This window comes from Fukomys damarensis, unplaced genomic scaffold (genome assembly GCF_012274545.1).
Source record: "Fukomys damarensis isolate Sample0158 unplaced genomic scaffold, DMR_v1.0_HiC HiC_scaffold_32, whole genome shotgun sequence".
Classification (NCBI taxonomy): Eukaryota; Metazoa; Chordata; class Mammalia; order Rodentia; family Bathyergidae; genus Fukomys; species Fukomys damarensis.
In genome coordinates this window covers 33,887,032-33,913,288 of record NW_022900944.1, presented here as the reverse complement: position 1 = coordinate 33,913,288, position 26,257 = coordinate 33,887,032, and the positions used below count along the sequence as shown (strand labels likewise).

The 26,257-nt window shown below is 48.0% G+C and overlaps 1 protein-coding gene across 1 annotated transcript in view; it reads right to left on the bottom strand.

Annotated features, from left to right (window-relative positions):
• Positions 1-26,257, bottom strand: part of Wwp2 (WW domain containing E3 ubiquitin protein ligase 2) — a 122,847-nt gene that overhangs the window by 8,347 nt on the left and 88,243 nt on the right. Inside the window, exons 8-13 of the mRNA XM_010612360.2 lie at positions 18,656-18,745; positions 10,679-10,853; positions 4,038-4,092; positions 1,118-1,199; positions 620-748; positions 155-230 (exon numbers count right to left, since the gene is read on the bottom strand). Coding sequence (XP_010610662.1) covers positions 155-230; positions 620-748; positions 1,118-1,199; positions 4,038-4,092; positions 10,679-10,853; positions 18,656-18,745 — 607 coding nt within the window. The remainder of the gene's footprint in view (positions 1-154; positions 231-619; positions 749-1,117; positions 1,200-4,037; positions 4,093-10,678; positions 10,854-18,655; positions 18,746-26,257) is intronic.

Here is a 26,257-nt window from a genome sequence, read left to right as displayed (position 1 = left end):
CCCTGTCCCACCCCAGGAGGACCAGTCCAGGGTGAGACAGGCATCCTTCCCCCACCTATGACAGAGACGTCCCAATGCCTGTGCGGCGTCGAGAAATCGGGCGGCAATAACCTCAACATCCCCAGCTCCAGAGGAGCCCCGAACCAGCACTCACATGGCAGAGGAACCGGAACTGGTGATACTTCCACCGAAAGCTCCGGTCGTAGGCACCAGGGGAACCTTGCTTCGTCCTGGGAAGAGCAAAGATGTCCTGAAACCCACATGATTGTTCAAAAAATGAACCACTTGTCGTTATTTAGAACTAGAGAAAGCTAATGCTTTCTGCACTTAAAGTGGAATAAAATAAGGCATAAAAGAAGGGAAGAAACTGCCACTAAGAGCGTTGAAAAGTCAAAAGAAAAACTTGAAACAACATCAGACTTCTTGGTTTTAGAGAAAGACTTCTGTTCTGGATGAATAGGCTCGTCCCTTCCTCCCGCTCCCTTTAAGGCAGCATCACAATCAGCCACTAGAGAGCAGTGAGCAGCACAACGCAGCCACAGCAGTCACTGAGAGCCGGCTGCCCAGGTCAGGATGGGCCGGTGCTGAGGACACCGCTGTAGCCTGTGGGTGTCCTTACCCCGACTCAAACCCTGGGCGAGGATCTTTAAAGGTGGTGGTGCGGGTATTGTGGTCCACAAAGTACCGCACTCCCTCGCTGGTGTATTTCATTTCCCATCCTGGGGGCAGAGCTGGTTCCTGGATCATCCTGGAAACACAAGAAAGAAGGGTTCAGGGCCAGCCCACCTTGCGGGCCTCCACTGCTGCTCTGTCTCCGCTTTCACCAGGCTCTACAGGGCCCTTGGGGGGTGTCGAGGATATGCACCTGGCCTGACCCAAACTGCAAGGACCCAAGTCATGACCAAAAAGAAGTCTCCCGGCCAAAATGCCAGGCCTGAGCAGATGGCATTGGCCCTAGTGGACACTAGCGATCCTGAGACAACAAGCACCCAAGCCCTTTAGGCTGACACCATATCCTGAGAGTTTCGGGGACTTTGTGTGTTAGTCAGAGTCCCCCAACATGGGTGCCATGGCCCTTGCTGGAACTGCAGAAGCCCCCACAATCCCAAGTCCTCACCCCTGCGTCCGAGGGTCCTCCCACTGGGTAGTGCGCGTGTTATGGTTTACGTAATACACCCGTCCGTTGTCCTGTCTCTTTTCTGCCACAGGAAAGAAAGGAGAGAAAGGAGAGAAAGCGATCAGACTCCCAGGCCATTTCCCTCAGCTCCCACCGCCTGGGCATTGGGCCTGAATCTCAAGCCCTGTGACCAACCTAGTAGAGAAGTTTAGCTGACCAAAGCCTGGCACACTCATATTTGTCACTAGGAAGAAGGCAAGGGAGGGACACACACCATCCCTGTTTCTGTGGTTGTCTGGCTTGTGGAGGGAAGGGGCGGTGCGGCTGCATAGAGGACAGCCAGCCTGGACTAGAGGTGTAATTGAATCCAGCTGTGCACAGCACAGTCACCCTGCCACCCTCTGACCCCAAGAGGCAGGGACAGAGAGTAACCCCTCAGCTCCAGGTGGGTGGGGAATCAGGAGCAGGGCTCCCCACGCCAAGAGGGCCACCTTCCCCCGGCAGTTCCTGAGCCTGCCAAGCTGCTTCTGTCCTGGAAACAACGCCAATGGCTGTGCAACTCTTTTACAACAACAGAGTGTGGTTAAAGAAGCAGCCATCAGTTATGGAAGTGACAGGACACCCGAAGCTGAAAGCGGGGCAGAACTGGGGAGACCAGCCCTCATCACCAGAATGAGTTCCTGCCTCTGACTGACTGACTTGCTGTCTGTCTGTTGCATGACTGGGATTTTACAAACACAGAAGCTATCTGTCAATCACACTTCAAAAAAGCTGGGAAAATAATAAAGTAAAATAAATATACAGACAAAAGGAGAGAAAGAACAGGAGGCGGTGGAAACTTTTGCGGAGCTACCACCCCGAGACCAGATGTGTGACCAGTAGCAGGCGGCAGACATCCCCAAAGGCTCCTGAGAGACGGCCACTCCCAGGCCAGGAGCTGCTGCTGGGAACTGGATCCTCCCTGGCTGCTCTACCCAGGTCCAAAGCCAAAGCCAAAGCCAACCACTGGGCTGGGGGACCTGCCCATCAGCCCTGGCGCTGGTGCAGTGCAAGCTTCTCAGGGCCCCCCTGAGGGCCCACTGGGTATGATGGGGTGGGGTAGGGGGTCCTCCAGGGAGCACTGCTGCACCCATTCCAGAACCAAGAGGACTCAAGTACATTCATCACGTGCCTAGGGGCCTGCCCCGGAGCCCCTGTGTGTGGGGACAGCTGCGGGGTGGCAGGAAGGGACTGGGAACAGAGGGCAGGAGCAGCACAGGCAGGCTCGCCATCAGTGCCATTCCTGTTTGTTTTGGCGGCTCTTCCTGTCCATTTTCACCATCCCTGAGGAGGCGGAGACCCATGCCGCAGTCTTGGGACACCGAGGCCACGCCCAGAGGATTGCAGTTGGGAAGGTTCCCTGGCCTGTGGCCAGAATGTTCTTCTTACTTTTGGACTAGTTTTTTGACTGTTCAACAGTACTGGCTCCGATTGTGTCTCCTCTGTTCCTACCTAAGATATTTTCCCATTTAGTATGAGGGAGCAGTTTTCAGGTCTCTATACAGCTACTTACTGATGACCACTATTTACCAAAACTGCTTCAGAAATAAACTCACTTTCCAGGCTACACTGCCTGCCTCTACTGAGCCAGAAACAAACTCCAGGTCCTGGGCTGCAGGTCACTGATGCACTTTTCTTGTCTGTGTGAGGATCCTACTGCTGACCCGTGAGATACCAATGGCTTTACTTCAGTCCAGGGAGCTAGGCACGTCACCTGGGTACACCAGGATCACCTAGCTGAGGTGAAAATTAACACATCTGTGCAAGCCTTGCTACTGGAATCTCCCACTGGAAGGGCAGGCCCCTCAGCCCCCTGGAGAGAGGTGCTAATGGACAAAGTGATGTCCTGTGCGCCTGGGAGTGATACCACCTCTTCCATCACTCCCAGAGAGAGGCTGGGTGTCTCAAGGGGACCCAGCCCCAGAGCCAGGCTCCTCCAGGCAATGCCCATCCTGCCCCTGCCAGCTTCCCAGCAGTGCCTCCCCACCTCTGTGGGGAGTGCACCTCACCCGGGGTTAACATAATCTGTGAACGCCCCCAAGCCAGCACATACCGCCTCTGCTAGCCCAACTGATACATGAAGCCGAACACCTGTGGACTCCTGTGAAAACTGCCCTGTTGGGTGCTCGGGGGCTCTGGCAGGCCTGACCCAAACCCTACCCAGCTCAGAGAGCTGCAGAACGCATCAGTCACAGCATCGCTAATGATCCGATGGCCTCCTTGTGGTCTAGTGGTCAGGATTCGGTGCTCTCACCACTAATGACCCTTGTTATGCATGGTCACTCCTTCCTAGAACAGCCACGAGGCCCTCAACCTCTCCTAGAGGGCTGGGAGAGGGAAGAGGCAGCTAACAGCGAAGAGGACCCAGCAGTGCCACGCTTTGGAATCACCACCCAGAATCAGTGCTCAACTTCCTTTCGGCCTCATTCATAGCTGTGGTGCAAATAAAAATGTGGCTCCTGTTAGTCAAGCTGAGGCTGGAGTCCTCCAACATCTCAGCTGCAAAGAAAGGTTTGTTAAGGGGGTTCCTTCCAAACACAGAGACAGAGACCTGAAGTAAGTCCATTTGGAAATCAGACAGGGTCAACATATCTCAGTGAGAGGAGCCACTGAGGACCAAACCCCAACAGCACAGTACCTTGGGCACCTCTCCCTTAGGGTCACACGCCCTTAGCTGTCGCTGTGAATGCTAACAGGGCATGGCTCAGCTCTGTCTCCCTCAGGCTGCCAGCTCATCACTTGCCTTGCCGGCCACGCATCCCCGGAAGGTGTGCCGTGGGCGGTGGCACGGGAGCCGTGGGATGGGAGCGAGGAGGAAGATGCTCAGGAGATGTCCTCGGCCCAGGAGGCGGAGGGCACAGAGGTAGAGCTCAGTACTTACCCCAGCCAGGAGGGAGGGGGCCCAGGGGATCATGGTCAGTCGAAGTGCTTGAAGGCTAAACAGAAGAAACACAGGAATACAGAGGTTAGAAGAAAAGCCACTGGTTAAAAATACATCAATCACCAAAAATCAAAATGCCAACAACTCACTTCCGCATTTTAGTACTCTGGAGAGGATGCAGCAGGACCTTAGGTGGCATGAGCTCCTCTCAAAAGTCTTTGTTAAAGCAGAGAGAGGAGAGGGAGAGAGAGAGAGAGAGACAGGAAGGAAGAAAAGGGAAGGAAGGAAAGAAAGAGAAGCCAAGAACTCTGCTCTGAGAACCCAAGAGGGCTTCGGGAAGGGTGGAGCAAGCGGAGGAGAGGTGTGCGCAGCGGAAGGTGGCCAGGGTGGCAGAGGCGAGAGCCGGCAGGGCAGGTCAGGAGGGCTCAGAGCAGGGCAGCCCCGCAAGCTCCCACTGCTCCACTCCTGCTCACAACAGCCAAGGCAACTGAAATCACCACCACCTCCAACTTTCTCCAAGAACCACACACGGGAGGGGAAAAAATATCGCAGGCCTTTCCAATGAAATCATTCCCACAAGCCCTGCCCACGCCGAGCTTCCTGGCTGGGCCAGGCCCTCCTCCCTCCACCTCACCGCTGGCCCTCACCACCCTCCCCGGGCGGGCGCAGCAGCCACACCAGACTGAGGGCACATTCAGGCCCGAGCCCTCACCTCCCCCAGGAATGCTTTCCTTCCCCTCACAAAGCACCTTTATTCTCCCCCTCCTGAACCTGGACTTGCTCTGTGTTCTGTGTTCGCCTGTCTGGGGAGGTGAGGGAAGGGGAGAGGGGTGAGGGAAGGGGGGCCCAGCTGCGGGACTTTAGGGCTCTCCTTGCATTAGTGACCCCCCACACCTAATTCAGGGAAGGGCTGCAAGGGATGGAGAGGTCTTGCATCCTTTGGGGAAGGGGTGCTGTCAAAAAGATTTCGTGGTTAAATAAAACAAGTATTGTTCCGTTTGCTCTTTCCCTCTTTTTTTTCTTTTTCCTCTGAAAGCATTTTTATTTCACTTACTAAAATTTAATCATTATATTATGGGATCAAATTCTAAATGCAGACTTCAGGCTGCCGGGCTGGCCCTATCTGGGGGCGACAGAGCCACACACAGGCAGGGGGATGAATGGAGCTCAGTCTCGCCCTGAGCAAATATTGGCGGAGCCCCACGGCCGGCCACAAGCCCCTTCCACAGCACTCCCGCCACCGCCCCCACCAAGGGACAGAGGAACTTTCTTTCTAAGGTGGCAACACGAGCACCGCTTCCTAGCAAGTTCCAACAAAGACGTTTAAGTCTGAACCATAGGATGGGACAGAGCCCCTTTCAGCAGGAACCCTTACCCCATGGAACGGAGCTGTGTGAAGTGGGGGAAGCTGGCCTCCACCTAGGGCCATTTCTGCCAGTCATGTGCTTACAATCTGCATCACAGCTCCGATTGGCCCCCTTCCTGAAACACATCACCCCAACTCACAGCAATCATTTTGGTGTGTGTTTTATGTGTAGGAGGGGTGGGGGGTGAGCTGGTGTAACTTCTCATAAAATCCAAATTCCTCTCCAGCCTTGCTCTGTTCTAATACATGAGATGGTCACTGAAAAACCCTTGGCATCAGAAGCAAAGGAACAAATACAAGGACACATCTATTTCAGACAATAAGGCCAAATACAATGCCTTAGCTAAGTTCCGAGCTCTAGCGATGACTTTGCAAAAGGTAATTTTAAGAAGTTTAAAATGAGTCCAGGCATGGTGGCCATGCCTGTAATCCCAGCACTCAGGAGGCTGAGGCAAGAAAATTGCCACAAGTTTGTGGCCAGCCTGGGCTACACAGTGAGTTCAAGGCCAGCATGAACTACATAGTGAGACCTTGTCTCAAAAACCCAAACCAAACAAAAAAGAGGCATTTGGTACACAAGGGTCTGCTGCTCTGGGCCTCTTTTCAGGAGTGGATAATCTATAAAGTGTCCAGGCACTTTGGTAAAAATCAACTACCAACCAAGTGGGCTTCTCTACTTAGTTGTGCAAATCAATGGACCAAAGGTCTTTATTGATAGCACTGAACTGAAACAAAAATATTTATCAATCCTTTTCTTTCCTTTTTCTCTCACTATTTAGACCAGGCTGGTCTTGAACTCGCTTCAGCCTTCCAAGTAACTGGGCATGTGCAACCATGTCCAACTTAGCATCCATTTCTTTCTTTTTTGGTACCAGGGATCAAACTCAGGACCTTGTGCTTACAAGACAGACGGCAGCACCACTGAGCTAAAACCCCAGCCCATCATCCATTTCTTAATCATTGCTTTTTTTTTTTTTAAACCGGGAATTGAACCCAGGACCTTTACATTGAGCTACATCCCCAAGCCTTTTTATATTTTTTATTTTGAAACAAAATCTTGCTAAGTCATTAGGTTGCCTAGGCTAGGCTTGAACTTGTGATCCTCCTGCCTCAGCCCCCTTGAGTGCTAGGGTTACATGGATATTTCACCACACTGGCTATTGCTTTCATTTTTTTTATTAACTTCACACAGCATTAACCTTCTTTTGATAAAGTGGGGTACCCTCCCATTCTTATCATAACAGAACTTCACTCACCGCCCTCAACCTGAGAGAAGGGCAGAAAAGAGGCAGCAGATAGGAAAGCGAAAGACCAGAGATTGATAAACACAAACAACATACAAAATCAGAATCAACAGAATCGAACATTCATATGATTTTTACTTTTTATATTTAAAGCAAAGCACTTGACTATTTTGGATATTTCTTCCCTGAGGTACACAGTACAACTTAAAAAATAAGAAAAGAAAAACCATAAGGAAGGGAGTAAGCAGAAGCCAAGGAGAAACAAAAAACACAAGCAACACATGATGGCCAGAAAACCAAAAGCCAAAAATTCCACACCGCCAACAAGCCAACCAATTGCTTCTGCTCTTCCCAGGTTACCACAGGGAGCAGAGCAGGAAAAGCACACAGGGCAAGGAGAAACATAGCCAAAAGAGATCCCGGGGAGCATGGGTCACCCTAAGACACAGGCAGCATCTTTTATGCCTAGGAATGGAAAGGAGCGGGGCTGGATCATTTTCCTGAATGCCCCAGAGTTGGAAGATCTGGGGTGTAGGCCACAAGCCAGAGAGCTCAAGTGAGTTCAAGTCCCTTGGGGACGACACACAAAGTCCCAGCAATATTTTAAGATACAAACTCAGAAATAAAGAATGTCTAGCAAATACAGCCGAGGGCAGGAAAGGTTCTGGGAAGGGCATAAAGGTTGCAGAGGGAAGGCGGGCATAGCTCCCTCCTCCCCCGGCACCGAGGCACTCAGAACAAAACCTGGGTGCCCGGGATGCAACTGGAAGTATTTTGTGCAGAGTAAGCCCTGAGTCATCTACTTCGGGAGAGCATGGCTTGGAGCCCACAGTTGGGAGCCACAGAAGGGTTTGTGCTGGGCCTGCAGACCCAAGCTTCCTCTTTGGCCATTCGGGAAGAACGAAGAGGCACAAAGGTGGAGGTGCCACGGAGACAGCAGGCTGCACGACGTCCCGGCACAACGGTCCACTGTGCGTGACTGTGCTGGCATCCCCAGTGGGCGCGGCAGGGACACAGGGCAGAAGGAAACCATGGGTGAAAACGAGCAGTAACTCACACAGTGGTCACAAATGACAAAGGCACACTAGGCATAGGAAAGGAAAACCTGCCAGAAACAAGGAGAAGAACAACCTAAGAGAACATGGGAAAGGTGTGTGTGGAAGCAGAGAGCGGGCAGGAATAACAGGCGCCTGCAACCTGGGATTCCCTGGACTCCTATTACAAACCGTGTTTCATGTTCTCTGCGGTGCAGCAAAGAACAAGGTCTCAGTTTAAGCCCGGCAAGAGAAGGCGAGATGTTGCCAGTATAGTATCAGCGCTTAAGTCTTCCGAGTCAAACCCTGGGCCAAGGCCAAACCCCAGAATAACTGTATGAAAGCAACCCTTCTTACTTGTAACCAGGACGTGGCACCACAGCAAACGAGAGGGAAAACCAAACCCAAAGGGGGAGGAAAAGCAACAGAGAGACATTGAGAGCAGACCCAGAAAAGATTCCCACCATATTTTTCAATGTAAGACTTGTTCCACAGAGAAAAGGTATGCCCCGCCACCATGCAGAATCCGCCCACGTCTCCAGCTATGCTGAGAAAACCATTTAGAAATATACAGAATGAAAGTTTTTTGCACTTCATTTTTTACTTCTAGGGAACCCTCCAAGCCAAAGTTCTACCTCTCTCAGCCTGGCATGATGGTGCTAAAATGAGAGAAACAGGAAAAAAAGAAAGACTGGTCCAAAAAGACCAAGTGGACACAAGAATCAGAACCTGTGACTCTTCCTACCTGGACAGCCAGCATCTCAGTCCACTTATAGAACCTACATGGTGCCCAGTAAAGGAGACAAAGATTCCTTTAACGGATTATTTTTTAATTAGAGAAGCTGGACGATCAGGGAGACAAAGCCATGGGAAATTCCTAAGTTGTGCCCTTTTCTCTAAACCAAAGAAAAGACAGGTCAAAGAAAGATAATCTAGATCCCCCCGGCTTTGGAGACAGGACCCCTCAAGAAAATGGCAGGTAGTCTTTGGGGCCTGGCTCAAGGGCAATGATCTCTGCATCACAGAGAAGGACCAGATCCTGTCCAATGTGCGAAGCGGACCAGAGCTAGATAGCAGGCATGTCATGGGGTGGGCAGGGAGGCGTAAGGACAGGAGACAGTGACAGACTGGGTAAGGCCACCAAGGCACGGGCTGTAGACAGGCACGACTCGTAACCTTCAAGGCAACTGCATGTGGCAAACCCCACATTTTCTCCCCACCCATGAAAAAGAACTGGGGTCCGCCTGTGCTTCTCCACTTTCTCATGAGCAGTCAGCCCCACAGAACAGGCGAGCTCCCTGAGGGAGATGCTACCATGATTTACAGTTGACAGGAGAGCTCCTGCTTCAAAGGAACAGCAAAAGAGCCTCAAAGGAAGGCAAAGAGGACAAACAACTACTACGTTTTTTGTTTGTTTGTTTTTTTGAGACAGTATCTCGCTATAAGGTCTAAGCTAGGCTTGAGCTCATTACATAGTCCAGGCTGGCCTCAAAATCGCAATCCTCCGGCCTCTGCCTCCTACATGCTGGAATCACAGGCACATACCACCATGCCCAGCTATGACTGCTATTTAATTAAACGGAATTAAGGATTTTCTGAGCATCTAACTAGGATGGTATCCAATTGAGAAATGGGCTGTCAGATTAAAATTCATTTCTAATAGAAATAAGGTTAAACACTTGATTAAAACTGGGGTCCTAAGCCAGGCGTGGTTACTCACACCTATAATCCCAGCACTTGGGAGACTGAGGCAGGAGGATCACTGTGAGTTCAAGACCAGCCTGGGCTACATAGTGAGTTCTAGGTGAGACCCTATCTCAAAAAAACAAAAAACAAAAAACTGGGGTCCGGCTCCAAATGCTTCCAAACTGCAACACGGCCCCATCTTGGCCTGGTGTGACCCCGTAAACAACCTTTGTGCTTACAGTGCTCCAAGAAATAGAATCAGGGTGCCAGCTGGGAACCCCATTTCTCCCTGCTGAAGGGCCTGTGTGGCTGGGCTACAAGAAGACAAAGGCTCCAGGAGGTGGGGCTGGGAAGGTTCCTCAGGGTACACAGTATGAGAAGCTGTGAAAACAGTTAACCTGGGACCAGAGCACCCTGAACACTGGACTAGAAAACTAAAACATTATTCAGTAGGTGGTGACAGAAGACCTGGGCGAGGAAAGGGATGCAGTGACGGTGACAAATGAAGACTGCTGTGGCAGGAAGTGGCAGCACAGACCAGGCCAGGCCAGCCAACAGGGACAGTGATGCAGAGGTTGTCTTGGCAACTAAGGAGAGGGCAGAGAAAAACTAGGCATCACCTAGAAAGAGCTTGGTTAAGATCACGGGTCAACAAACTTTGGAAAGGGCCAAAGAATTCCAGCACTCAGAAGCCTGAGGCGGGAGGATTACAAGTTCAAAGCCAACCTGAGCTACATAGCAAAACAGAGATCCACTGTGGTAGCATGAAAGGAGATACAGTTAACTCACGAACTACCAGACATGCCTGTGTTCCAATAAAACTTTATTTACAAAGCCAGGTGGTGGACTGGTCTGGCCCCTGGGCTTTCACTTCCAACTCCTGATCTAGATGAGCTTTTATGGGTCCTTCAGTCTTGAGACTGTTAGACAGTAAAGATCCAGAGAAACAATGTAGGAATGAGGGGGAGTAAAAAAAGTCAAGATGCAAGATGTGCATGTATGAGTACTCCGTGACAAGTATATGCACTACGTATCGTGGACATGAACTAAAAAAGAAAAGAAACGCCACAGCAGGAACACACGAAGGAAGGACCGGGTGACTACCGTGATCTGGAGAGTGCAGAGAAGGCAAAGGTGAAGCTGACCTTTGCACTTCAAGCCCGGAAAACGGGCTTGGATGGAGGGGCAGGAAAGAAAGCCAGTGTTGGTAAAATGACGGGGAACACCGTTTCAGAGGTTGGAGCCAGAGCTACTCAGAAACACTGGAATTTCACGGTGATGGGTGGAATCTCCAGGCCGCCAGCCTCTCACCTGGTAGAGGAATCTTTGGCTGAAGTGCTGCATGGCCCCCTGCAGCTGGCTGCGCTGCGACTGCCACTGCTCGTAGTTGCGCACGTACTCAGCTGTTGGGCGCTGCCAGGTGGTGGTCCGCGTGTTGTGATCCACGTAGTAAAACCTCCCTCGGGGGTCTGTGCGTTTTTCCCAGCTGCAAACATTAAGCTCAGAATGAATATAGTGATCACCCTGCCCCCAAAATGCAGGAAAACAAAAAAATCTCAGGATGGGCAAAGTGGGACACAGGAGCTTGGACACTCAGGAAGGCACCACCAGGCAGGCCCCCGTCACAGACGATGACGGAGAACACCTGTGCTTGCCTCACTGGCAACCCACCCCTCCTCGCCGTGAGCTCCTCCTTTCCATCTCAGGATCCATGCAGTTCTGAGAAGCTGACTCCATTCCCAACCCAGCTGACCAGACCAGGAAAGGACATACATTCTGCTGGGACAACCAAGGTGAATAGCAGCACTTGGGTTGGAATGCTAGGAATGCCAAGAAAAGCACAGCCCCTGGATGTGAGTGGCAAAGCACAGTTCTGGGACCCACTGGCTACCAGTTTGGACCTAAGTACTGCATGAAGCTGACTCAGTGGGTGGCAGGGCAGAGAAGTGGAAGAAAAGCCAGCTCCTTGGTGATACTGCAGCATCACCAGATCAGACTTCACTTGAAATCAGGATTTATAGCTAGCTAATTTTCAGTGACATGAGCCAATAAACTTCCCTTATCATTTAAGCCAGTTTGGATACCAATTTTTATTACTCCCAAGTGATATAAGGCACCCACAAAAACAAGTCGGACAAGGAGAAGGATTTAATGCCCCCCCAACCCAGGCAAGATGGGGTTGGAACAGAAGGTATTAATCCTCAACTGAGCTTGGTAAGTGTAGTAACTTAATTTCCACAACACAGGGGGAAAAGTGATAAAAAGAAAGTAGGAAGGAAGACTCTCTAGGATGATGGAAGTTTTCTACATCTTGACAGGTATGGGTCGCATGAGTGAAGGTTGTTAAAACTCAGTGACTAAGCACCTGGGAACTGTTTAGATTATACCTTAATGGTCCCCGCCCCCCCAGGAATTGAATTAGGACCTTGCATTTGCCAGGCAGGTGCGGCACCACTGAGCTACATCCCTAGTCCCGATTACACTTTAATGTTAAGGTGAATCTGAATCCAATCAGGCCTCCATGTCTAGCTACCAGCTTACAGGAAAGACACAGGATAACACAGGTCATACAGCCTACAAGGTCACAATCAGCCTCATCCTGAATATAAGAAATTCTACAGAAAGGTGTGGTGGTGCACACCTGTAATTCCAGCACTCAGGAGGCAGAGGCAGGAGGAGAACTTCGAGTTCCAGGCCAGCCTGGGCTACACAGTGAGTTCAAGGCCAGCCTGAACTACATAGCAAGACCCTAAAAAAAATAAACAAAAACAGAAAGAGAGAGAGAGAGAGAGAGAAAGACAGAGGGAAAGAAGGAGATTTAGCCAGGGATTTAGCTCAGTGGTTCTGCTGCCTGCCTCAGAAGCACAAGATCCCAAGTTTGATCCCCCGTACCAAAAAAAGGCGAGGGAATCTGTAAGACAAATGCCCAGGTTCTTCAACAAATAAATATTCTGATAAGAAGGAGAAAATTACAGATCAAGAGAGACACCTATCAGCCCCAAGCATTGGACACAAGTCAGACAAATTAGGTACAAAAACATTTTCAAGACAATTGGGAACAATGGGATATAGCTGCGTGTGACATGACGTAAGGAAAAGTTACTGGCTTTGTTGGGTAGGATATATACATTTTAACCTCATGTTGGAGACACACATGGTATATTTATGGATCAAAGAATGTGATGTCTGGGGGTTTCTTTAAAATCCATCAGCAGCTCCCCTGAGAGTGGAGATCAAATGAAACAAATTACGAGTCACTGTTAGAACCAGGAGAGTTACAAGGACTCGCTATACTAGTCCCTCAAATTTGGTATACACGTGAAATCTTCCATTACAAATTTGAAAAACAGTGGGCATGAGAGCGGCTGAAGAACACAGGGAAGCTAACGCGGGTGCCCAGAGGCCCTGCCCCTCTGTCCCTCGTCACTCTGCCCACTGCCGTTTCCTGCTGACTCGATGACCGACCGAGGTCTGCAGCCTGCCCTGACAATCCCCATTCGCACCCCGGCTAATTCTTTCTTGGCCACCTTTTCAAGAACCCTTTTAGAACTGAAGGCTGCCCTAACAGTGGCTTCTCCTTAAGCAGCTCCTGGAACCTTGGGCCGGCCCCAGGTTGTGCCTGGCTCCTACCAGACCCTTTCACCTACGTAACTAGTGTTGTGCATGCAACTTACACTGCAGTTCCCTCTCTCCCAACCCCGTGTCTTTCCCAGACCCTGGGATGCAGGAACCCTGTGCCGCCGTCGTCCCCACTGACATAGGTCTGTCACTCACCTTTGGCTCTCTTTGGCTTTTGTTATCTCTCCATCCTTAACTTTCCATTTCTACATCCAGATCTGTATCACTCCCCACCCTGCAGCCATCCCTGAGTTGATCTCCCCACTCCAGTCCAGACCCTAAATGACCATCGGAGGCCACACTAGACTGGCCCCAAGGTCCTGAGTCTGCTCAAAATCTCCCCTTGATTTCTGTTGCCCTTAAGCCAGAATCTTTTAGTCAGCATTCAAGGCTCACAACAGTCTGGAGCCATCCCACTTTCTTAGAATTTCTCTAAACTAGTAATTTTTCATCTGTTATCAAAGAAATCACGTATATATAGCTTTCAAATGCAAAGATTGCAAGGGATACAAAGAAAAACAGATGCTGGGTGTGGTGGCCCACACATGTAATCCCAGGACTCGGGACGTTGAGGCAGGAAGATCGCAGCAAGTTCGAGGCCAGCTTGGGCTACAAAGTGAGTCCCTATCTCAAAAAAATAAAAATTTAAAATAAATTTATTTAAAATTTAAAATAGAAAAACAGTCATCTCCTGCCTCACTGTTCTACATAACGTGTCTCCTTACTCCTTTACTTGTGCCATGGTCCGTGTCACTCGTGGGCTTTCTATAAAAAGACCGTGAAGTTGCTTTACCCCCTACCACAGACCATCATCTCCTCTCACCTCCCTCCAACACAGAAGACAATCACCCTGACATTTAGGTTGTATTAGGGTGCTGAAGAATACTGTAATAAATACATTTCCTATCTGTATACCTTTTTGGGTTTTGTTTGTTTGGGGAGGTAAGGATTGCCTTGTTTCCTTCTGCTTGGTTTTTAAGCATCTGTGGTTTTTTCACGTTTAGATTCAAATTCAGTATGAAGCTGACCAGCGGCTGGCGGGGCAGAAGATGAGAAGAAAGGCCAGCTCCCTGGAAAGATCGTTCAGTCGTTAGATCCAGTTCTATCTGAAATCAGGACTTATAGCTGGAAGTTTCGGTTACATGAGCCAACAAACCCCTTCATTCTTTAAATCAATTTGATACCCATTTTTGGGACTTGTTTCTCTGATGGGATCAGAAGCCTCTCAGTGGCAGGAATCCTTCAGCTACTTTCTCCTGTCCCGTCCTCTACGGTGGCCAGCTGGACACCCACATCATCGCTGCTCCACACCGTGTCCTGAGCCGGTTCCCCGCCCCTGCCGCCTGCGGGGAACGCCCGTGCCTCCCAGCCGGGTCCCCTGTGTCCTGTGCCTCCTTCTTTCTCAGCTTCCTCTCTATCATCTAGGAGCTAGTGAGAACAGAGGCACCAAAGTTACTTTCCGAAGCCCAGCATACCTGAAGAGCCTTCACTTCTACCCTTACATTTGAATGTTGGAATTACTAATTTCGAGGGAGGAAAATCTTTTGCCATCAGAAGTGCGACGGTTCCACTCTGTGGCTGCTGTGGCAGTCTTGACTGCCAAACATCCCTGTGCACCCTTTTCTCCTCGGGAGTTCCTGAGATCTTCTCTTGGGTGGACTTTCAGATGGGCCCTCGAAATACAGACACTTTATTTAGTTCACCTCTGGCAACTTTCTTTTTTATTTCACTCTGTCTTTGGATCATTTCCCATCCTGTTTCTCTGTTCTTTCTGCTGGAACTACTAGTGAGACACTGGATCTCCACAACGCATCTTCTCCAAACTTATCCTTCAGCCGCTGTGCTGAATTTTTTGTTCCTTTAATTTTTTTTATATTACTTTCTAAGAGCTCTTGCTTCCCACATGGTTTGTTTCGAAGTTCTCCTGTTCTTAATCCATCAAGGTCATATTTTCTCCCAAATCTTTGACGATGTTAATATAATTTAATTTGTTTTCTGAAGTTATTGTTCCCAGCTCCATATTGTTTTCATCAACTCTTTTTTTTTTTCTGTCTGCTGTTTTTCGGTTGTTCATTCACATTTTTCCTTTTTTATTAGTGGGGCTGCTGACTACAGCTTTGCTGTACAGTGACCAGGAAGAGGCTAAATTACCTCATTAGAAGTCCGCAAATACTGCAATCTGTCGTTAGAGGGTCACTTTCCCCAGCAAACAACGAAACTGTGCCGCCCTCGTCCTGCGGGCTGGGTACAACATCCCCATTTACCTCCTTTACAGTTCATCTCTTCCTACAGCTATGTCTTGTGACCCCAGGGCTGGTCCTGCTCTCTGAAGAGCTTCTGAGGGTCAGCAGCAGTCATGTGACTGCACGTGTGTGCGTGTGCATTCCAGCACACACACATGACACAGGGATGGAAGCGATGGCCGACACACTGGGGACCCAACTGCTCTCCCCATAGAGGTTCTTGCCTTCCCCACAGGCCCTGCAGCATCTCCTGAGGCTGCCCAGGGCCCTGTGCTGCTCTGTGAGCCTCAGCACCGCAGCCCTGGGTTTCAGCCATTTATCTATCAGCAACAAATATATTAACATCTCTCCTATGTGCTGTTTGTCCTCTTTCAGTCATTTAGTTTTGAGTGTTGATGCTTCTTTTTTTTACACTTGATCTTAGCCGAAAGGCTGAGAGGCGATTGGTTGATGCTTCTTTTATGAAGCTTTACTACCATTTTATTGGGTTTTCAGGAAAAATGGAAATAAAGACATCTTGATCCATATGTTTCATTAGAAGTTCTCTACCTGGTGAATTTCTGAGCAGCTAAATCCCACCTTTTGTTTCCGATAAAAGCTCCCACAGATTCCTAGAGGCAGAGCAGCAGCTGGAGGCCCCAACAGCCCTGCACCGTCCTTGGCTGCAGGGGGTCTTTCGCAAACCTCAGGCTCACAGGACACACCTGAGCATCTTTGTTTCACACACACCTACTCCCGCAGGGCCGCTCCCACAATGCCCCTCATACAGCCTTCTGTCCCCTGTGCGTGCGGGCCCCTCCCTGATCACCGTGCTCCTCTTGCTCGAGTGCAGCTTTTCCTGCAAGAGTCTGGTGCACTTTCCTCTCAGAGGCTGCCCTCACCCTGGAGCTCTGCGGTGATCCTCTCTGCTTACCGCTGCAGGGCGACTAGAGAGGAATGGCTGCATTCTCCCTTTGCTACCAATTCAGGACTCTGTGCTCCTGGATAAAATGACTGCTTGTACACAAGTTTCCCGTGGATTTGCTACAAGGTGATGACCACGATAAAGTGAGCCCTTTGGCTCAGCTTTACTCCCTGGTGACAGAGTCTGCTGAGATAATGGCTTTATCTGTAGTGTCAAGGTCACTCTCAAAATGGTTTACACTTCCCTGGGGTAGGACTTCTCCCACTAATTAATGATAACATCCTAAGCATTCAAATCACTTTGTTCTGTCTGGGTTAATATTACATAGTGAAGTAAGAGCCAGGGGCTCAAAGATCTTTGCCTCAAACTTAGGAAGAGCTAATAAGCTACATTACATATAAAGATGGTATAAAGTGTTCTCCCAGAACACTGAGCTGTCCTGGAAAGAAGACAGCTAGCATCCTAACTCAATTCTTAAAAGAGCAAGTCCCTGCCATCCTCAGAACTGTGGCTTTCCTTTCATTCTATCCAAATAGTCCTCAGGTCAGGGTCCACAAACCTTACTGACTAGAGAATTGAGAGGAAGCAGCAGCACAGTTCCTGTTGCTTTCAGACACACATGTTGTAAATCCATTAAGCACAAATGTGTGACACAACACCATTAAGGTGGACATTTAGCCTGTGACACACTTAGAGAAATTCAGATATTGATGAAATATTTGATGGTATGAAGGAAATACTATAAATGATGCTGTGGTTCTATTTTTAATGAGATCATTTCTTAGAAATATGCACTGAAATGTAGATAGATGATATGATGTTTGAGATATGCTTCAAAATAATCTAGATCAGAGCTTGAGGGAGGGTAGACAAGGGTTACAGACCAGGAACTGGCAAATTGTTTCTAGAAAGGACTATAAAGTCAGTATTTTAGGTTTTGCAGGCTGCAGGGATTCAATCTTGCCAATGAAGTTTGAAAGCCACCACTAAAGAATGTAAGCAGGGCTAGGGATGTGCTTCAGTGGCACAGCACTTGCCTAGCATGCACAGGCCCTAAGTTTCATCCCAGCAGCATGAAGCAAAAGTAAACCAACGAGCATGGCTATGTTCCAATAAAACTTTATTTGTAAAAACAGGCAAAGGGCCAGGTTTTGTGCACGTGCCAACCCCTTGTACAAATGAAACAAAACTAACCACAAATTGTTGATAATGACTGAAGCTGAGTGTTGAGTATGTGAGGGCTCACTGTACTATTCTCTCTACTTTGCACAAACTTGAAATTTTCCAAACAGTATGAAAATTTCCATCATCTCCCCAGTAAATTGCCTGTTTGGGTTTTTTTAAGTCAAGAAGTCTATGTTTAACTTCATAACTTCATTCGACTTCAAGTCAATCAGAAAATAAAGCGAGCCCTAGTGATGACAAACGCCGAGTTCCATTCCCAGGCGGCGAAAGAGGAAAAGGAAAGCCCGAGCGCCCCACTGGAAACTGAAGCTGAAAGCACCCCAGCCATAGAAAGCTGCGGGGCCAGAAGGTGAGGTGGTATTTGCCTGACAGTGGAACCACACACGGCACAGGGGCTTTCCTGAGACTCACGACCTCCAACACGCCTCCCCTCTGCAAATTCAGGAGGCAAAGAGTTCATATTTTATGTGGAAGCCCTTCATGGCCGCGTGAGTCAGGGCTGGTTATTTCCTGAGAGCAGAATACATTCCTTCTGAAAGCTCTCGGGACCAGGAGACACCCTGGAAAGAACTTTCTGTCCCTGGCAAAGAGGGCATCAAACCCCTAGTCCTTGAATTTGGACAGCCTCTCCCCTGCTGGAAGCCTCACTCCTCACCCTTCGGTTTTGCAGAACTTGGCTGTATTCTCGTCAAGCCCAGCTGAACGAGCAGGACTCTGTCTTTCTAGGCAGGGTGGAGCCAGCAGGCACCAAAACACGTCAACATTCTTTCTTTACCAGTCTCCTCACACCCTTTCCCCCTCTTGAGTGCTTAGGACTGAACCTGGGGCCTAGTGCATGCTAGACAGGTGTCTATGCCCCTAGCTTGTTCCTTACAGATTCTCTACAAACTCCAGTCTGTCTTAAGAAATGAGAGCAGAATTAAAGTAACGGGATGGAAAAAGCAATCAAGTGATCCAGGATAAATGTCACTCTCCTCTGCTACTTCTTGCTCAGTGGCAAACAGTATAAACAGAAGAAAGGAACTGAACACTGGCCCTAACAGGGCTGGCTCTGTGTGGTGACATGACTGGGGACTCAAGACGCTAAAGCCCAAAGGCTTCCCCACTCCCTCTTCTTGTAGGATTCGCCAGCTCTGAATACCACTTGGTAAAGCAATGGCAATCAGTCTTGGCCAACACAATGCAGGTGGAGAAAAAGCGAAAAAGATTGAAAAGATAGAACATAAAAAGGGAAAACTAGAAGGAAAGGGAAATACCAGAGAAAGGAGGAAAACAGTGTAAACTAGAGAGAAGGCAGCGGCAGGAAGTGGTGGAGAAGTCAGTTCAGGCCTTACTTACCCTGGAGGAAGAGGCCGCTCCCAGGTGGTGGTCTTGGTATTGTGGTCAACATAGTAGACCCGCCCATTGGGCAGCTCCCGCTGCTCCCACCTGGAAAATAAAGCAGGGGTGGGGGCGTGAGATATATGGCTGAAAGGTATACCCCTGTCAGAAAGGAAATCCTTCACCTCTGTGACTGGTCTAGAAGAAATGTCAAAAATGGCATGCAAGGTTGACACAGTGGTCCCACCAGCTCTGCGCTGGCATGAAGGAGGCACCCAGGAGTGCTTCCTGGAAACTACAGTAGCTCCCCTGTACAGGCTCAGTGTACTAGAACATAACACACATAGCTGTAATGTGCTCTAAGCCACCCTAGTGAGTCTGCACTTCAGGGATTTTTTTATATCAGCAGTCTGGTATCAGGATCGAAAATTGCTTTCAGGTATCATGAAAGCTGAGGAACCTTTCCTAATAAAATGCACATATGGCAAAAATGCATAGGCAATTTCTGCACTTCATAAACCTTCAGTAAAGTTTACTCATTGACTCTGCTGCCCTTTCAGCCAACACACGTGTGAAAGTCACAAATTATAGGACTACCCCTGTTCTCCCAGCATCATCTGTATTCACAATCACACTGATTTTTAAAACAGGATTCATCAGCAGGAAATCTTTGAAGATCTTGGGTGGATCAAGAAACATGGCGTGGAGTTATTTATGACCTTTCGCAAGGTTCAGTCTGCGTGAGGTCGCGGGGGGCTGACCTGTGCTAACAGACAGACGACACGGTACCTCAGAGAAGCCAAGAGAGGGAACAGTACAGAGTTCAGGGCCACCACCCCACATCCCACTACTCCACTTACCCAGAACACGGTAACCTCTATATAAAGAACACAGGCATTTTATATTTTGTTTCCTACTTTTGATCTATATGTTTTACATTGATTCCATTTATTTCTACTCTGGGTACTGCCTGGGGGAAGGTAGCCTTTTCTGGGAAGCTACTACACAGTCTGTTCTGCTGTCTTGCTTGTTCTGAAAATGCAGCAATCGGCCAGGGATTTAGCTCAGTGCTACTACACCTGCCTTACAACCACAAGGTCCTAGTTTGATTTCTGCCCACCACCCATGCCAAAAAAAAAAAAAAGAAGAAGAAGAAAAGAAAATGAAGCATGTTCCAAAGGAACCCATGTGACAGAAGGATGTGAGCATGATGTGAATTCTGCAGACTCCCCTCAGCTAAACCTGGTCACACTGCCGGGCGTGGTGGTGCATGCCTGTAATCCCAGCACTCGGGAGGCTGAGGCAGGAGGATTGCTGAGTTCAAGACCAGCCTGGACTACATAGCGAGCTCCAGGTGAGTCTCAACTACATAGTGAGACCGTCTCAAAACAACAACAACAACAACAACAACAACAACAACAACAACAACAACACACCATAAATAAATAAATAAACATGGTCACATGGAAACACACAAAAGCCACAGGCATCTACCAGGAGTTATACATGAGGCTGTCCACATGTGGTACAGGAGGGTCATGCCTCATACGACTGCAGGTAACCACTGGGCCCTGCTTCACAACAGCCACAGCCACCCTTCCAACATCTGCTCCGACACACAAACCTCAAGTCTCAGGGAAAGTGCCACATGGGCTGTACTGAAATGTTTTTTATTTTTCCAGTGCTGGAGATTGAAACTGTGGCCCTCTCATCAAGCTATATCCTCAGTCCTTTCCTTTTTTTAAATTTTAAGACAGGGTCTCACCAAGTTTCCCAAGCTAGGCTCAAATTTGAGATCCTTCTGCCTCAGCCTCCCCAAGTGCTAAGATAACAGGCATATTCCACAACATCCAGTTTGTCATATATTTCTTAATTATTTAACATACGTAAAACTGTGCTACTGCTACTATTAAGCTCCTAGTTTTGTGTGTGTGTGTGTGTGTGTGTGTGCGCGCATGCATGTGTGTTTTATGTGTCACTAAAAAATTTCTCAGGTGTTACACCTCTAACGTATATTTGCTCATAAGCCCTATGGCTGTTTTTTGTTTTTGCAGTACAGGGGAATGAACCCAGAATCTTCTCACTGAGCTATGTCCCCATTTTTTTTTTTTTTTTTTCAGACAAGGCCTCATTTGACGTTGCCCAGGTGGGACTCTGACTTGCAATCCTCCTGCTTCAGCCTCCCTCAGTGCTGGGATTAAAGGTGTGTACCATCATACCCAGCTAAGCCGTGTAATTGTTATTGCATGATTTTGCAATTGGTGATTCAGAACCACTTACGCTTTAGTAGAGCTGACTACATACTAAAATAAGTGTCCTTACTTCTACTATTAAGCCTGGTACGTGTACTTGATACACACTGGCTGTTCAATACCGGTTTTTATTTAAGTGGGGCTGTCTGATCAGTTACTGCATTGGTCTTCCCCCCAAAAAAACAGTTCAAAAACAGACTTATCTGAGGCTAATGCTTTGTCTCATGCAATCCTTGTCCCCGTCCTTTGAGGGGACAATGCCATCACCACGGAGGAAACAATCCCAGATAAGCCAAGTCACTCTTGGGTGGAATTAAAACTTAGCTCTGCCCCCTAAGCCCATGAGTTTTACCATACTTTGCTCAAACGAAGAAAGGGAGGAAGAAGAAGGTGAGGGACTTCCGGGAAGATGGTGGAGTGGTAAGTAGCAGAGAAAGAGCCTCTCCAAGATTTGGTGTCCTGACATTAAAATATAGCAGCGCAAGAAGGAGAAGGAGGGAAGTGGGTCCCCACGACCCAGGAAGGCTCTGAAGCAAGAACTACAGTCAATGGGAAAGTGAAGAGATTTCAAAGAGGGGAGGAGATAACAAGCAGCACCTTTACCACAGCAGGCATGGGAACAGCGGGCCAAACTTACAGATGGTGACTACTGGTGACCCCAGAGGCCTCTGAGGAGAAACCCACCAGTGGAACAGAGCAGAGGCTGCAGCAGACTGCAGTAGCTGGTGAGATATCCAGGTTCACCCAGCAGAGGGTGACTGGCTGGGAACCATCTTGGAGAGGAGCCAACTAAGCTCGGAACTCAGAGCAGCTACAGGCTGACCCCAGCTAGTGGCTCCCTGTGTCTTGGTGTGGGTGCAGAGCTCAAGTCAGCAGGAGGCCAGCAAGCAAAGTGTAAGCTAGCAGGAGGCACGTGGATGATTGTACGCTCAAGGAATCCAGGTCAAGCCTCGTAGCCAGAAGACGAAGGCGAGCTGGGACTTAGAGGGACCTTACTGCACAGCAGTCAAGGTGTCTTCCCTGTCCTGGTCTCCAAGTGAAACAGGTGTCCCCAGCACTGGCATTGAGGGAGGGGCCCTCTAGGGTCACCCTAATCACAGCTCCCCCCAGGCAGAATCCACTAGAAGGAGGTCACATTTGCCATCAGAAGGACGGTGGTGCTCAGGGAGCAGCAATATCGGGTGGACACACACACACACACACACACGGTCAGCAGCTAGGCTGAGGACCAGTGTACTACCGTTAAAAGAAAAACTACACAAACTTGACATAACAAAGTTTATCCAAACAAGGAACAATTCGTGAATCAGGCAGCACTCAGAACCAGGAGGGGTTCAGGGATCTCCCCCAGCAGCACGAGCGGTGGGCTTCTACCTTCTCTGGATATGAGCTGATCAGCTGGCTGCCTGTGACTGGCTGAAACCCAAGTATCTGTTACAAGAAAATATACAGTACACATATGTACTCCTAAATTATGTTTCAGTTGGTTTACATACTAAGGTAACCTGCGATTTAGTATAGAGAAACTCTAAGTATGAGACAGTGTCAGGCTGTCTACTACCTACTTACTTAACAGTACCAACGCCACTGAAATAAACTTGGAACCACTTCCTCTCCTGGGTCTTCTTGCTCAGGCTCTGACTGAACAGAACCCTGGGATCTGACCTTGGTGCTCAGCTTCCATCCACAGCACCAGGAAGATCTTCAGGCTTCAGATCTTCCCATACAGTATTTTATTTATATTCATGAAAAGGGCAGAATATTCTGGGCAAAGTGGCCAGATGAAAACAGAGATTGGGAAAAGATCTCTTTCTGGATGCCCTTCAGAATTAAAGACAGAAAAGAAACAAACACTGCCAGCTCCAGAGTCTGGTATCGCGCCTAGGAGGATGTGGCAGGGACTCTTGAGTGAAGACAGTGGGTGTTCACACCGGGGCTCCACACTGAAACCCCCTGGCTTTCTGCCTGTGCAGCAACAGGAGCAAATGTGATGGCCTCTTCATTCGGTCAAACTGAGAACTGAGAAAAATACGCGGTTTAAGAGCACGTGCTGAAAAATGGAAGCTCCTTTGGACAAGGACAGCAGCAAACATTTGCTCCTGGTACCATTAATGAACCTGAGAATGCGCCAGCCTTCTCTAACTTAGCTAAATCAGGGCAGTTTTACAACACAAAAGCCCCAGCGACACTGCTTTTGCAGGCACTATTGGAAAGCCGTCCGTAGTATGTGGGTAGAATGCCCCTTTTATAGGAATAAAATATCTGCTGTAACAATTAGAGATTAAGAGGAAAAAACACTGAACACAGTTTTCTTTTATTCCCAAAAAGTCTTTCATTATAACTTTTGGTTTATAAGTAGGGTCTACTTTTGACTTCATTCACATTTTATTGAGACCAAAGGGAGAACTCTGATTTTATTACATGCTAATGTTTTAATTTTAAGAGAGGGTAATACTTTAAACTCCAATACTCTCTAATCGACACAGTGGTATTCCCATGTACCACCAGGAACAAAATTGATGCTAACCTCCTCTCCTTATATCCCACAATTTCAGCAACTCTTTCAAGTACACAGTCCCAGACAAGAGCTACCCATTCTGTCTTTGATCATCGCTGATCCTAGAAATGAAAGTCCCTCTTGCAGGGACTGCCATTGTCCAGCAAGAAGCAGTAACCTTCTGTAGCCTTCTCAAATAGCTTAGCTAGAAAAATGGTTACCAGAGGAACAAGATCTTTCTTCTACTGCCTTTTTTCATATCTACATTTTTCCTTTTAAAATTGGACTCCTGCTCAGATCAAATGTCCATGCATGTCCTCCCTGATCCCTGACCTGGCCTGCCTCCCTTTCTTAGAGGAGTCTCCTCCCTCACCTGCCCAGCTGTTCGTGAATCATACAAATCTCTTCCCTTCCTCCATGCAGCGTAGTGATACAATTCTGCCAGCAGCCAAATGAGCCTCCTGATTCTCACTTTCCTTTGGTAACTGCTGGCCCACGAAGATTAAGCCTTCCCATTGTCTTGTCTCCAGGCCAAGAACGTGACACAGGCATTGACTTCATCGGCACAACCTTGTCAAGGCTTACTTTTCTGTACCCTTGAGCATCTTCACACGGAGATTAAAGGGCTTTTCAATCCAACTGCCCACAGGTCTCACTCAGTACTGCATCCTAGCCACATGGGTCACACCTGCTCCTGCTGAATGGCTTTCTTTGATACCCCGGGAACAGTGTTCAAAGGGCTGGGTTTGCTTTACGTCCCCACCCCACACATTGCTCTTTGGCCTTCAGTGAATAGCATTCAGATGGACCATGGGCTGCATGGGGGCTTTGAGTTTGGAAGTATTTAAAAAGTAGTTTCCAATGTCGATTGATCTCATATAATTTTCCTTTTACCTCACTTATCTTTGTTCCTATGGATACTCTTTATTCCACCGTATATCTTCCACCTTCACACCCCAATTTCCCTCCAATTGCTACCCTTAAAAGGTTAAAGGCTAGGCCAGGCATGGTGGCTCACGCCTGTCAATGCAGCACTTGAGAGGCTGAGACAAGAGGATCCTCATGATGAGTTCAAGGCCAGCCTAGCCTTTATAGTGAGTTCAAGGCCAGACTGAAGTACATAACAAGACCCTGTCTCAACAACAAAAAGCCGGGTGTGGTGGTGCATGCCTGTAATCCCAGCACTCAGGAGGCTGAGGCAGGAGGATCACTGTGAGTTTGAGACCAGCCTGAGCTACATAGTAAGCTCCAGCTCAGTCTCAACTACACAGTGAGACCCTGTCTCAAAAAACAAACAACAACAACAAAAAAAAACAAAACCAAAAGTTAGAGTGTAAAAATCTCATTAGGATGATGGTATGTTATCTGAAAGGACACTGTCTAGTCAGTCACCTGACTACATTTTCTTATAGAATACTCCTTTTTTTTGTAGAATGCTTCTTAAAAGATCTTCAGAAAATTAATTCTCCATTATCTGCCAGTACAGTGTGTATACAACCATTTTGAGCAGCATATTTCTTAGATCCTGGGTTTGGACACAATCTTAGTTTTACCAAAAGTATATTGAAGCTGGGGAGAGATTAAAGCTAGAGAAATAGCTCAAGTTAGTATCAGAAAAGTTTTCCTTAAATAACCCTTACAAATTTACCTATCAAAATGAATGCCCTCTAGGCCCAGGAGGGCAGAAAGACAGCTACTGAGGCTCCTGAAGTAAGTCTGGTTTTCTTTTCCTGCTATTTTAGTCTTTTTTTTTTTTCTTTGCCTTGAGAAGGTCCCAAAGCTCTTCAATGGAAGTTGGCAACAAATAGATGTCTTCTCAGAGAAGTGCAATAATTCTTGGATCTGGTATTGTTAGGGCTGTGTCTAGATGTCCCCCCCACCAAAGCCTCATGCAGTCATAGGTGGGGCTTTTCAGAGGTGGCTGGGTCTACAGTGTGTGATGCTGGGATTGGCTCCAGGTGCGATGCTAGGACCAAAGGTGTAAGGACTTCCCACAGTAAGGGTGGTAGCTTGGATAGGGTATAAGGGACACAGAGGGCTGCTGCTGTCTCCACTTGCCACTTGCCATCTGCCACTTGCTGCTTTACTACTTTCCTGCTTTGCTGCCCTCTACCAGGCCACCCTGGCCTGGAGTCAGCTGACTATGAACTGAAACCTCTACAAACTGTGAGCTAAATAATCCTTTCCTCCTTTAACTTGTAGGTGTCAGGTATTTTGTCTTGGCAACAAGGAAAAGTATCTAAGACTGATGTCTATAAAAAATATTTAAAGTATTTTTTTAGATAAATGTTGGCATTGTAGGTAAAGTTACTCTCAAAATGGTGAGTGGGAGCAAAACTGAGTTTTCTCTTTCTAAAGGGCGATTTGGAGAGTTAGTCAAAAACCATCACCATATGAATACCCTTTATCAACTCTACTTTAGAATATATCCTAAGGAAATAATTGTGTGTCCAAGATTTTGCTGTCAGTGCATTTATTATGGCACATTATTATTACAGAAAAACTGGAAACAATTGAAATTGTTTTCCAATTGGAGGATTAATAAATTGTTATTTCAAAAATGGATACTCAAAAAAAAAAGATACTCATTCATTGAAATCAACACTGTAGATTAATACTGATTTGTCCAAACATTTATACTATATTGGGTGAGAAAATAAATTAACAAATAACATGCTTAAGATAATAAAAGTTGTATTTAAAATTATGTAAATATGCTGTTTTCATTTAATCTAAAATGCCCTGATTGTTAAATTGCTAACAGTCCATCAAGAAAGAAAGAGACGAAGGAAAGCCACGCCCTCTGCCGCCTGGAGCCGCCATCGCTCCAGCATCAGGAAGGTAGCCATGGGCGCCCCTGAACCCCCATAA